Source organism: Conger conger, chromosome 4, assembly GCF_963514075.1.
Source record: "Conger conger chromosome 4, fConCon1.1, whole genome shotgun sequence".
NCBI classification, from domain to species: domain Eukaryota; kingdom Metazoa; phylum Chordata; class Actinopteri; order Anguilliformes; family Congridae; genus Conger; species Conger conger.
In genome coordinates this window covers 19,670,783-19,683,510 of record NC_083763.1, presented here as the reverse complement: position 1 = coordinate 19,683,510, position 12,728 = coordinate 19,670,783, and the positions used below count along the sequence as shown (strand labels likewise).

The 12,728-nt window shown below is 38.7% G+C and overlaps 1 protein-coding gene across 1 annotated transcript; it reads left to right on the top strand.

The window, feature by feature from the left end:
- The first annotated feature begins 5,596 nt into the window (after window positions 1–5,596).
- On the top strand, window positions 5,597–10,885 carry LOC133126566 (thiamine transporter 2-like). Its single transcript, XM_061238910.1, has 6 exons — window positions 5,597–5,746; window positions 6,110–6,854; window positions 7,843–8,035; window positions 8,224–8,365; window positions 8,717–8,837; window positions 10,872–10,885. The coding sequence occupies exons 1-6, from the start codon at window positions 5,597–5,599 to the stop codon at window positions 10,883–10,885; spliced, it is 1,365 nt and encodes a 454-aa protein (XP_061094894.1).
- Window positions 10,886–12,728: the final 1,843 nt, after the last annotated feature.

The window sequence follows — 12,728 nt, the reverse complement described above, 5'->3', positions numbered from 1 at the left end:
TCACGCTAAGTGTTAGCAAAATGCTTCAAACATAAAACAAGATATAAGCTTGTCTTGCCTTGCATTTGTTAATTTATCATTGTTCTTACCTTAACCCATCAGTAATCCAGCTTTTGTGGCAATGAATCACATTTCTCGCCTTGATATTATATCTCTATACATGAAGAATGCATTGTAAAATCATCCTGCAGGAAGTACAGGAATGGAACTACTGGTTCTGAAGCAGCCTCCTATTATGAATAATGGACAATATAGTGTAGAGGTGAAATATTAATGCTGGTGGGAAATAATAATTTTATTGGAGAGAGATATTTATTTTAGGCCTTTTGCTCAGAAAGCTCTCAGCATACCTTATACTTGCTAGTATGTACCAACAGCTCCCCCCTGTGAAAATGACTGGCTGCATTGAAGACTGTTGTATAAACGTGTGGGTTCTAAGCTTCGAAAGGTCTGGCAACCCGTGCAAAATCCATATCAAGCACTAAAATCTATACTTTTCAAGTAGCTTTCAAAGTGTTTTAGTCTTATGCCTAATTAAAAGGCAGGGCTTTTGCACATTGAATATTCATTTTTCATGTAATCTCAATTGGCTTCCAATAACATAACAAACCAAACAATAGAAAAAGTACACATTCTTACAAATTCTTTATTGCTTAATCTCCTGTGAGAACAACGGCAAGGTCTTCATTTTACTTTTAAGAAATGTACTCTGGGTAAGATAAAATGGCAAGATACATTTCTTTTCCGAATCTCTATATGCCTAAAAAATGTTTTTGCTCTTTTCTAACCAACTGTACTAATCTTCTTTTCAAGGCTTACAACTTTTTTAATAGCAAATAACAATACATGGGTGATGTGTTGAAAACGCACTACATATTTCATGCACAATTTCAAGATAATATGAAAATAATTATTCAAGAGTTGAGAGCCTTCACTTCAGTTCATTCAGGCATAGGCAGTGGGTGAGTTTTCGCTCTGGATCGCTTATCTTTCTGAAACTCCTTTACGGAACAACTTTCACATAAGTGAATGCTAATGGATTTTTAAAGAATAATGACACGAGAGGGAGGCAAGTGAGAAAATAAGTTGTCAGGGAACTAATTCCTAATTCCTAATTTGGCCATAATTTGAAGCTTCAAAGGATCAGCCCAAAGTGGTCTGCGGATAAGAAAAAGAGCAGGACCTAGGGGGGTCAGCCATTTGAGGTGTAAATGTATGTATACGTGGGTGTGGGCTTAAATGTGTGCGTGTGTTTACCTGTCTCATTGGAGATGGCTTCCCAAACCTCATGCTGGCATACCCTACTATTAAGATTTGAGATCTTAAAAATAGCTAATTCACCTACAGGCTTCATTTTGGAGATTCAGGGTCAGCCCACACCAGAAAAAAGTAAGGAAAGAAGAGTGTCACTGCTGTCCTCATAACTTTTTAATTAGTTTAATTAGTTCCTATTATTATTTGTCAGATTTGGGGGGCCGAGGAACAAAGCGCCGACTCAGGGGTAACATGAAAATAGAAGGTTTAATGGCAGACTGAAGTAGATGAGGGGCAGACAGAGCGTAATCAGAGGCACAGGCAGGGTTCAAAAACCAAGTGGTCAGTCCAAACAGGGCAGAGGTACAGAAATCGTAATCCAAAGAGACAGTCGAAAGAGCAGGCAGGGGTCATGAACAAAAAATCCAAAACAAAACACAACAGAATGGAATGGAGCAGAGCAAAACAAATACAGGGCACAGGTACTGGGAAGCTAGGACCAGGGTCGGGAACAGAAACACAGAAAGCTGACAGTTATTAGTCTCTTCACATAGTAGCCCTCTCCCCGATCATAAGTATGTATGGGCCAGGGGAAGCAGAGATGCCCACCCCCCTCTTTCATCTAGATAAATTGGGTCTTTCTTAGTATGCATTTTCCAACTAATGGGATGCACCTATAGACTTCACCAGGGGTTGAGTATCTTCTCTGGTGATGAACTGCCAGATTCAGATCGGGTGAATAACGGCCTGTCAATAATTATTTTGTTTTTGGCTTTGAAAAATTATTGTTTTAGCAGTATGTTTGGGATCATTGTCTTGCTGTAGCATGAAGCACTATCCAGTGCATTTGGAGGCATTCAAATAAGATGCCTCTGTACACTCCAGAATTCATTCGGCTGCTGTGATCAGTAGTTACATCATCGGTGAAGACAAGTAAGCCAGAATCTGTAGCAGCCACATATGCCCAATGACGATGATACCCTCACCACTATGCTTAACAGATGAGAGTGGTGCTTTCGATTTTGAAATTTTTGTGCTTTGGAAAAAGTTCCTTTTGGCATCAACACTGCGCTTGCCATCACTCTGATACAAGTGAATCTTTGTCTCTAACCACAAGATCTTTTTCCAGGAATCTGCAAACTCTGTAACCTAGCTATCCTGTTTTTGCAGCTAACATACATGCCTGCTGAAGAGTGTTTCTGATCTGTCGGACAGGTGTTTGGGGGTTTTTCTAACTCATGGCAAGAATTCTTCGGTCATCAACTGGAAGGAACAACAGGAAGGAAGCTTGGCACCATCTGAGGACCATGCCTACTGGTTAAGTAGGCACAAACTTGGATGGCATTAGGAATCAGTCCAGGAGTTAATTGTGCTTTTTTCCACAGGAGGTGGCTGAGACCGGGGAACCGCTGTACGAGAAAGAGACTGCAGGAACTTTGGTCAGCCCTTTGCCTACCCTCAGCAGCTCCTCAACTCCTGCTGGTGCTAGCTGGAACCCGAGTGCCACACTCCCGACGATATTGTGGAGCAGATGACACTGGAGCAGTTTATAATGGGGTTTATGTATATTTATGCTTTGGCTAATTACACTCAGTGATCACTTTATTAGGTAAACCTGTACACCAGCTTGTTAATGCAAATATTTAATCAGCCAATCATGTGGTAGCAACTAAATGTATAAAAGGTAATCTAAGTGACTTTGACCGTGGAATGATTGTTGGTGCCAGACTGGGTGGATTGAGTATCTCAGAAACTACTGATCTCCTCGGATTTCCATGCACAACAGCCTCTAGAATTTGCAGAGAATGGTGCGAAAAACAAAAACATCCAGTGAGCAGCAGTTCTGCGGGCAGAAACACGTTGGTAATGAGAGAGGTCATAGGAGAAGGGCCAGACTGTTCGAAGCTCATGGGTGACAGTAACAGAAATAACCATGCATTACAACAATGGTATGCAGAAGACCAAACAATGCATCAAACCACTAAATGGATAGGCTACAGCAGCAGAAGTCCCAAAATAGTCCTAAGTACCTAATTAAGTGCTCATCAATCTTGCATAAGGGAATAAAGATACATGTACGTACATGAGATACATGGACTAAGTGGCTATGAACATGCAAAGCCACTGGGATATGCTTGCTCACAGCTTGTCTTGTTGTCAAATGACAAGGCTGCAATGCCATAACCCCCATTTTACTCGTAGGATGCAGCACAGCAAGCTGCACCAAATTTTATACTGTTTGTTTTTATTCCAGTCCTATGTGGCAAATAGTTTGTGTAGGCTATATAAACCGAAGTAATTACTATAGCAACTATGCTTTCTTGTCAGTTTGGCACATTTTCAACAAAATACTGGCAAATAGATTGGACAGTAATGGCGACGGCACTCCAAATTGTATATTTTTAATGTTGAATTTATTCAGCCAGTTCTGTGTGTCATATAGCTCTTTATGTTTCTGCACGAGGACAATCAGGTTTTCATAGTATATTTTTGAACAGAATAAACAACAAACAATAACTGCAAACCACGAACAACCACGGTGAACAACGTCTTAACTCCTAAATAAGTTTTTTTATAGACTGCGTATTTTAATATTCCAAACAAACTATAACAAAGTAGTTGTGAATGGTGCTCAGAAGCTAGCAACAGTTTCTTGCAGGTATGTTATTGCTACGAAGTACCGACTGGAATCAGAGTCGGAGCTCTGAGCTATCTTTCAAGATCACAAGGAACACAGAAACAGTAGTCCAACATTTTAACAAATCGTTGCTTGTAACCTAAATTTTTCAATCACAATAATAATAGCCTAATCTACACTAATGAACCTTGAATAGTCATACTGTAGCATACCCATTGGATATTAACAATTGTTTTCAAAAATTTGTAATTTTAAACAAGTCAATTAATATAACAGATAAGCATTCAGCTTCTTGAAATCAAACAGGCTGAGGGCAACGGTTATTCATATGTCACAGTTCATCCTTCTATGTTTCCAGTTTACTGTGGCTAGGTGCATTCACTTCTGTCTCTACAGTTTCTGTTGCATATTTTCCAATTCAACAAGCCCCTCAGCAAAACTAAGACAGGAAAGATGCATTTTCAAACTTAATGTTTATCTTGTATATTTCTGCCAGAAAAATTAAGATGACAAAAAAATCTTATTGTAAGCTGCCTTAATAACCATTGCCGGAATCTAGGGAAATGTAATGATAAAAAATGAATCAGGTAATTTGGTGTGTTATAAGTAGCATAATCCACTCTGAGGCAGTCTGCAATTATGGAATAAAGACCTTTGTTGAGGCAACCCCCCTCCGCTTCGCATCGCGTGGTTCCTCGCCTCTGCATTGGTCATTATTCCACAAAAACAGGCCGTCCCGTTGTGGATTTTCTCGTATTTATATATTTTGTTGTCTCCCTACATTTTCACATTGCATTTTTTATCAGTGCAAAGTGACTTTTTTAGACCATGCATGTCGACACATTACAATGGAGATGTACAGCATACACACATAACAGGATGTACAAATATAGCCGTGAGGAAGGACTATAATATTTTTTGGTGGAATGTCTGGAGAGAACATCAATTGTGGAATGTGTACTACTGAACATTCTTATTTGACAAAGAAAAATAAAAATATGGTTTGTGTGATTGCTTCAAGAAACTGTGACAGGTAATATTTTTCTCTTGTCTGGCAGGTGAACAGTTTAGATAACAAAGTTTAGATATTTTCATATTTTTGCTATGTGCATATGCGTTCACCATGCATATCACATGATAAAAATCACTAGACGCCCACAAATGATATGCTCGAAAATCTTCCATTTTTCTATGTACCTAATTTAAAATTGAAACTAGTTATTTGTGGTTTGATTAACAACTTGATTCCAGCCATTTACTCTATATGTAATGCATGCTATTCCACCACTCACTGTTTAGGCATTTTCTTACAGTATCCCCTGGTGTCCTTGGAGAGTGACCTGTTCTTTGGCAACAAGTTAATTATTAACAATCCACCTTATAAACAGTGAGCTACTGTGTGTAATGTTATGCATACATGCATGCACACACACACACACACACACACACACTTTCAGCAACGGTGGTCCTTTTCAAACATGTATTTGCATTATAATACTATACCTGCTTCCTTCACCCTGCTAGCAGTGGTGAAGGAAACACAATGAGAAGAATGAATGACCCATTTGAACTTGAACTTATCTTCACATCAAAGGTGAATAAAATTCCAAAAGTTACCTTCATTAGACCTGTAGATAACTTAGGCTTTTACATACCTGTGTAGGTTAGATCAGAATCAGTCTATGGAAGTATATGTGAGAAACAATGAGGTGCTGGAGTTCTCAGCAAAGAAGTGGCTGGGTTTACCCTACTATAGTGCTATGTACTTTTGGATTCTTCACAATGATGAGACCAGCAGAACCTTTCCTTACTCCCTTTCTAATTGGGTCTTACAAAAACCTGACAATTGAACAGGTAAGCCCTAATATATGCGGTAGCAGCAAATAATTATCTTCAGTCAAGAAAAACTGTTCTCTACAGATATAGACAGTATATACTGTAGTTACATACTACACATATCTTTTGACCAATTGTAATGCAGAAATGTTTGGTAAAGGTAAAAATAAATAGTTGTCAATAAGCATTTATAAAAAAGCCTAACCAGAGACAGGAGTTGGAAACTAGCAATAGCTATTATCTCTATGCAGAGCATCAGCTACATGAACCTCATGTAAACTGGCAGTAATGATGCTATGTCTCTTGGTATTGTCCATACTCAAATAAATACTCAAATAAACATTACAAATAAATAAATACAAATTTACATTTTGTTTTTAGGTTTCAAGACAAGTGTATCCAGTATGGACATACACCAACCTTTCCTCGTTGATCCCTGTGTTTTTACTGACAGACATTTTCAGATACAAACCAGTTGTGGTTTTGCAAGGACTTGCCAACATATTGGCTTGGCTCTTGCTATTATTTGGCACTGGTTTGAAGTCTGTACAATCTGCATTCTTCAGCTATGGTCTGGCTTTGGCAATGGAAGTGGGATACGTGTCCTATATTTACAGTGTTGTCCATAAAGAGCACTACCAGAAAGTGACCAGCTACTCCAGGGGAGCTTTACTGTTGGGTTATGCAGTTGGTTGTCTCCTGGGTCAAATCCTTGTATCTTTTGGAATATCCCTTTTTTGTCTTAATGTCATCACTCTGAGCTCTCTCTCCATCTCCCCATTTATATCCTTGCTGCTGCCTATGCCACAGAAAAATGTGTTGCTCAATGGACTGCATTCTAGGAGCCCAAGCATAGACATTTTCCCAAATTCAAGCAGAGTATCATCCCAATGTTCCTTCTCTACTCTAATGGACGCCACCAGGAGAAGGATTGTGAATGCTGTAATTGTGGATTTCAAAGAGTGCTACTCATCTGTAACCCTCATTTTTCTCTCCCTGTGGTGGGCAATGGGGAAATGTGGTTTCTATCAGATTTCAAGCTATGTGCAAATTCTCTGGACTTCAAAATCCCCTCAGAATTTTACAGCATACAATGGGGGCGTTGATGCACTTTCAACACTTTCAGGTAATGTTTCTGAGCTTTAACCCTTTCCACTTTGCCTCCTCCTAGAAGGCAATTTACACATATTTTGTACTAGTCCTATAAAAGTGGCAGTACCTCAAAAACTATTTACTACACACTGTGGAATGATTGTTGGTGGCAGACAGGGTGGTTTGAGTATCTCAGAAACTGCTGATCTCCTGGGATCTTCATGCACACTTGTCTCTAGAGTTTGCAAAGAATGGTGCAAAAAACAAAAACAAATCCAGTGACCAGCAGTTTTGCAGATATAAATGCCTGGTTAAAGAGATACGTGACGGGAGAATGGCCAGACTGGTCAAAGCTGACACATTACAACAGTGGTATGCAGAAGAGCATCTCTGAACACACAACACATCAAAGTGGATAGGTTACAGCAGTAGAAGTCTAACAAATAAGAGTAATAAATACCTAATAAAATGTACGAGTGTAAACTGTATCCCTATTAGGACTCATTCTTTTCATCTAGCTTGGTGGGGTTGATGTGTTATATTAATAATACACTATACGTGGTCAGTGGTGCTTATGGTATGCATTAGTATTGATCCACAGGGGTGTCATGAGACAGTAAATAATATGCTTTGCATGAATCAGCCAGCAGAACGGGATTGTGTTCCATTAGCTTTAAGAGCTTCAGGGCTACAGTAATGGCCTTGTTTTCTTGGTGAACTGTGCCTACCATTTACCCACCTTAGGGATTTGGGTCTGCAGGATCTGTAATCTGCACCATGTCAAAGACAGGGAAAATATACAGTCTATGAATATATAACATTCAACACCCTGAAACCCAACTGCAAACACACAACATTGTAACAAATGTTTCACAATCTGCAACGGTCAGCTAAAATATGAAAACAATTCTTTCTGACAATATAATAAACACCCTCATAGTTTTTTGTAATGCAATGCATGTGCATAATGCTGATTAATGTTATTTTGTCAATAGGATTAATTCATGTTGCTTAAATTGTAGGCGCAGCCGCTTCCTTTGCAGTGGGCCATGTGACACTGAACTGGTCTGTTTGGGGGGAGCTGGTTCTAGGGTTGTTCTCGGCAATTGCTGCAGGTGCTGTTGCCCTGATGAATCTCACAAGCAATATTTGGATCTGCTATGCATGCTATATGGTTTTCAAATCCTTATACATGCTACTCACGACAATATGCACGTAAGATGCACTTTCAATGAAAACATGCCCTGAAGTATACAACTATCTACACATTCCTAAATCTAACAGCATAGTTTGTCTCACCTAAAGGATAAGCCTCAAATGGTTGAAAACCATGTTTTTGTCATTGTCATCTTATATTCTCTGGTTCAAAAATTGCAACTGAGTTCAAACCCATTTTTTTTTAGCTTTCAGATCGCAAAAAACCTCAAAACAGAGTGTTATGCCCTAATGTTTGGAATAAACAGTTTTGTGGCAGTCACCTTACAGACTATTCTGACAGCTACTGTCATAAACACCAAAAGTCTTCGGTTACCTCTCACTACTCAGGTAAGTAAAAAGGAAAGAAACATGTTCTTGCCTGAGGGGTGTTTTTTTGTTTTTAAATCAATACTGGAAATGAAATATACGTTTCCTTCTGCAGCATAAAGTATGACGATAAAATGTCAACAACTGAAATAATTATAGCTTGCTGTCTCGTCAATGCATAAACATGTTTTTATAAGGATTTAAATCTCTGTTCTCCCCAAGTTATGCAAACATTGTTCATGCATTCTTTTGAAAACGAATGGATAAATATTGGGTATATCACTTCCTCACTTTCCTCATTCTGATTGCAGAGGCTTTGGCAAGAGGTTTATAATTATTAGCGTCTAAACCTTTTTTCCCCTGCCTTTTCAGTACTATATCTATGCCACATTCTTTGCAACCATCGCTATGATTTTCCTGATTCGAGGAGTATACACCTTGCTTCATCTAAGGCAAAATCTGTCAGATGATCGAGTCTCCAGTGACACTTATGGTGAGAGAAGTTCACACATACCTGAAAATTCCCAACTGTAAAGTGGACTCTCTTCAAACAATAAGGCTGCACTCTTAAAATGGATGTTATTTCAATCACAGACCACAAGAGTGCACAAAAACTCCATGAAAATAGCAAGATCAAATAAGTGTTGGTCTTCTGTTGTTGAGTCAATATTTACAATAATTTGCCATATTTCTCCCCTCACTGTTAAAAGCACAGCTAAAAGCAACATATTGTAATTTGCATCTGTTGGGCAAAAAGAAAATAAGCCATTATCCTGTATTGCTTGTGTAATATGAGCATTTGTAAGCATTATAGCTAAATGCTAGTAGTCATAGCAGTAATAGTGGTGCTGGTAGTAGATTATCAGTATTTGTAGTAGAGGTGCTAGTACAAGTAATAGTTGTAGTAATTATTGTAGAAGTAGCAATAGTTACTGAGTAGTAGTGGTAGGATATATTTCTTCTTATATTAGTGCCTATATTTGTCCATTTAAAACTGGACAGAAAACTACCTTGTACCTTTTACCATCACATTATTATTGTTAATATCATTGATGCTCATGTTATCAAATGGCAATAACAGACTCTGGGACTCTGAGACTCTGAGAATTAAAAGATTGTTTTCATTTGTGTGGATGTAATTTCATTTGTGATGAAAATGAGTATTTGCCCTGCTTGTCCTGTTTCCAAAATTAGGTATTCTCTAATAAATCCAATTTAAAGTGATGAAGACAAAATATAGGCCAGCTACAACGCATTTTTGGCCAAGCATATGGCTGACATTCAGTGATTCTTGTGCCCATGCATATTTTCTGTGGGAGCAACTTATTTACACATTTCATAAAAATTGCTTTACCTTTGGGTGCAGAAAATGACCAAACACCAAAATGTTATTCCAACCACATACCAATGGATGCATATTTGAGAGATAACATGACTGCTGTATTTTCTAACAATCAGCAAATTGAAAAGGAAAGCCATCTTAAATGTGACCAAAGTTAAGAAAGCAAAAGTAGGAAGTGCTGAGGTGAAACTAGGGCAGCACAACACAACACATTGACACAGTTAAAAATGCACATTCAGTCGGCCAACAATGTCCTGCTGAATTATTGGCACCTTTGATAAAGATTAAAAGAAAAAAACACAGGCAATGAGCTATGCTAAAACAAGAACATTTTATTCTTTCATACTAGTACAATTGACCATAGAAAAGAAGGAAAATATTTCTATTTCCTAAAAAGACAGCTCGTTTACAATTTATTTGACAGTGGTCATTATGCCATGGAAATGTGCTATTACCATGACATAAGGCCTGTCATCAAGTGTCATGTCCAACAGTAAACAGTACATACCATTATTATGACACAATCTGCAATTTGCACTCACCTGAATCCCACTGTGTCTCATTACCTGTGTATTCAAACTTGCCTGCTCCTGTTTCCTGCCTGATCTTGGTCCGCCCTTCTCCTCACCTGAGCTCCATCTCCGTTCCTGCCCTACCTCTGGGATTGCTCTCCCGGTTTTGACCCTCACCGACCTTTGACTCGACCTTTGACCTGCACTGCATTGCCCTGTCTGCCTGGCTTCTGACCATCATTGGTCATTCATTGGCTCATCAACATGAAAGACAAATGTTTTAGTGTTCATTCCAGTTGACCAATAACTGTCAGCACAGAATAAATAACTGAATCTCAAGTCAACTCAAGAGAGAGAGAATCAATACAAGGCTGTTCTTGGCATGGCTGGTGTTACAGCAACATTTGCACATCTGTGGGTACCAATTAAGTGCATCCAAAGTCAAATGAGTCAATGTTGTCTTCTTTTCTCCAAACAATCAAAAATAATTCATAACAGAATCGATAAAAAATCTAGTTAATAAGAAGAATCGACAATGGCATTGAATTGAGAAAATCTTTACAATCCCCATCCCTAAAGACACACAAATGCATAACTTGGAAATACATAACCACCAAGTCATTTATGTTCACATTCTGCTTGAATGTTATGATTTCTCTCCTCTTCCTCTTAGAGTATCTGATTTAATCGCCTTGTGTTTTCCATTTTGTTTTACTGATTGAGCATAACAATTTTTCACAAATAGTGAAATTGTATTTGCTGAAGTGGCAAATGTGAATATGAATTCACAAAATAAATTCACAGAACATAAAAGGGCATACATAAAGTGTATAGAATGCAAAGGATACTTTTTTTCTGAAGTCTTTGTGATTCTGAAGAAGATATTGCCAGGGAAGTTCATCAGTACCTTTAAAGCCAGTATTCAATACACATAGTGCTGCTAATATGCTGGCTTTGAAGGAGAAGAGCTGATAAAATGTGAATGCCCCTGGCATACAGTGCTTTTCACACATTTGTTTCATTTTTTAAATGGAATTATTTTGCTTTCTGCTGGAAAATTATGTGCTGGCTCTGGTCTCTATCAACATGTAGATACAATTCATTTAATGAAGGTACATGTAATTGTAAATCAAAAACCTGGGAACATCACAAAGCTTATATGACCCTATCATAAGTGGCCTTTACATTCATTTGTCAGTAAGCCACAAATTAGGTACAAGCCATAAGTGTCAGGTTCTGTGTTTTTCAGTGGCCAGGTCTAAGTTGTTAGTGTTTCCATTATTAGTTACCCGCTGTGCTTTCGTAGTCTGTCTCCCCATTCATTCCCATTCATTCGTTTCACCTGTTTTCACTTCCTTGTTATCGTGCACACCTGATTGTTATTTCCCCCTCGTTATCCCTCTATATGAACCTGTCTGTTTTGTTAAGTCTCTGCCAGATTGAGATGTTTATACCATACTCTCCAGCAGTGTATTCTGACTGACTTCTGTTTAGACCTGTTTTGTTTTAGTTTTAGTCTCTGGATTTACCCTTTTGTTCTGATTTGCCATGTTGTGTTTGGACTATTTGGCTATTATGTTTGAGATTTTGGATTCTCCTTTTGTTTGGACTGCCTGTGTGTTATCAACTCTTTGCTTATGACATCAATCACATACTGGTTTATCCCTGCTTAACCCATTTGCTTGTGTACCGACCCTTTGCCTGGACTCTCATTTTCAAACTGCCTGATGTGTCACTACTGCCGCTGGATATTGACCCCTGCCTGTCTGATCTGTTCTGAAGTTAATAAAAACTTTAACATTAACTTCTGTGGTCTCGCTCTTGGGTCCAGTGTTCTGATTCCTGACAATAAGGGATTGTGGGAACATGGATAGTCAGAAGACAAAGAAAAACTATGCAAGCAGGTGGGAACTTGACCTCCCCCCCCCCCGCAGCTTAAATAAAAACATGTTCATTCTTTCTTAAAAAAAGGTTTCCAATATTATCATTTGTGTCTGCCAAATGCCATTCTGCCATTTAGAATTTTTTTGCTTATCCAAAAAGTTAATCTCATTCATTCATTCATTATCTTAACCCGCTTATCCTGAACAGGGTCGCATGGGGGCTGGAGCCTATCCCAGCATATATTGAGCGAAAGGCAGGAATACACCCTGGACAGGTCGCCAGTCCATCACAGGGCACACACACCATTCACTCACACACTCATACCCACGGGCAATTTAGACTCTCCAATCTGCCTAACCTGCATGTCTTTGGACTGTGGGAGGAAACTGGAGTACCAGGAGGAAACCCACCAAAAACACAGGGAGAACATGCAAACTCCACACAGAGAGGTCCCGGCCAAACCCAGGACCTCCTTGCTCCATGCCACCAAGTTCATCTAATCTTCACCAAATTTATAAGATTATAAGAATATCTCAAGAAAACATGACCACCATCTGCCAGTTAGATATCAGCAGTCATTTCACAGGCTTTACAATTTCCGTTCATCATGAAACTTATATGACTATGTTTATGTCTTGACTTGGTT

What these genes read in the sequence shown, in the direction of transcription:
- LOC133126566 (XM_061238910.1), top strand. Translation starts at nt 5,597, where the DNA reads ATGAGGTGCTGGAGTTCTCAGCAAAGAAGTGGCTGGGTTTACCCTACT. An exon ending in CTACTCACGACAATATGCAC is followed by an intron (nt 8,036 to 8,223) that starts GTAAGATGCACT and finishes ATTTTTTTTTAG; the next exon opens with CTTTCAGATCGCAAAAAACC. An exon ending in GGTTACCTCTCACTACTCAG is followed by an intron (nt 8,366 to 8,716) that starts GTAAGTAAAAAG and finishes CTGCCTTTTCAG; the next exon opens with TACTATATCTATGCCACATT.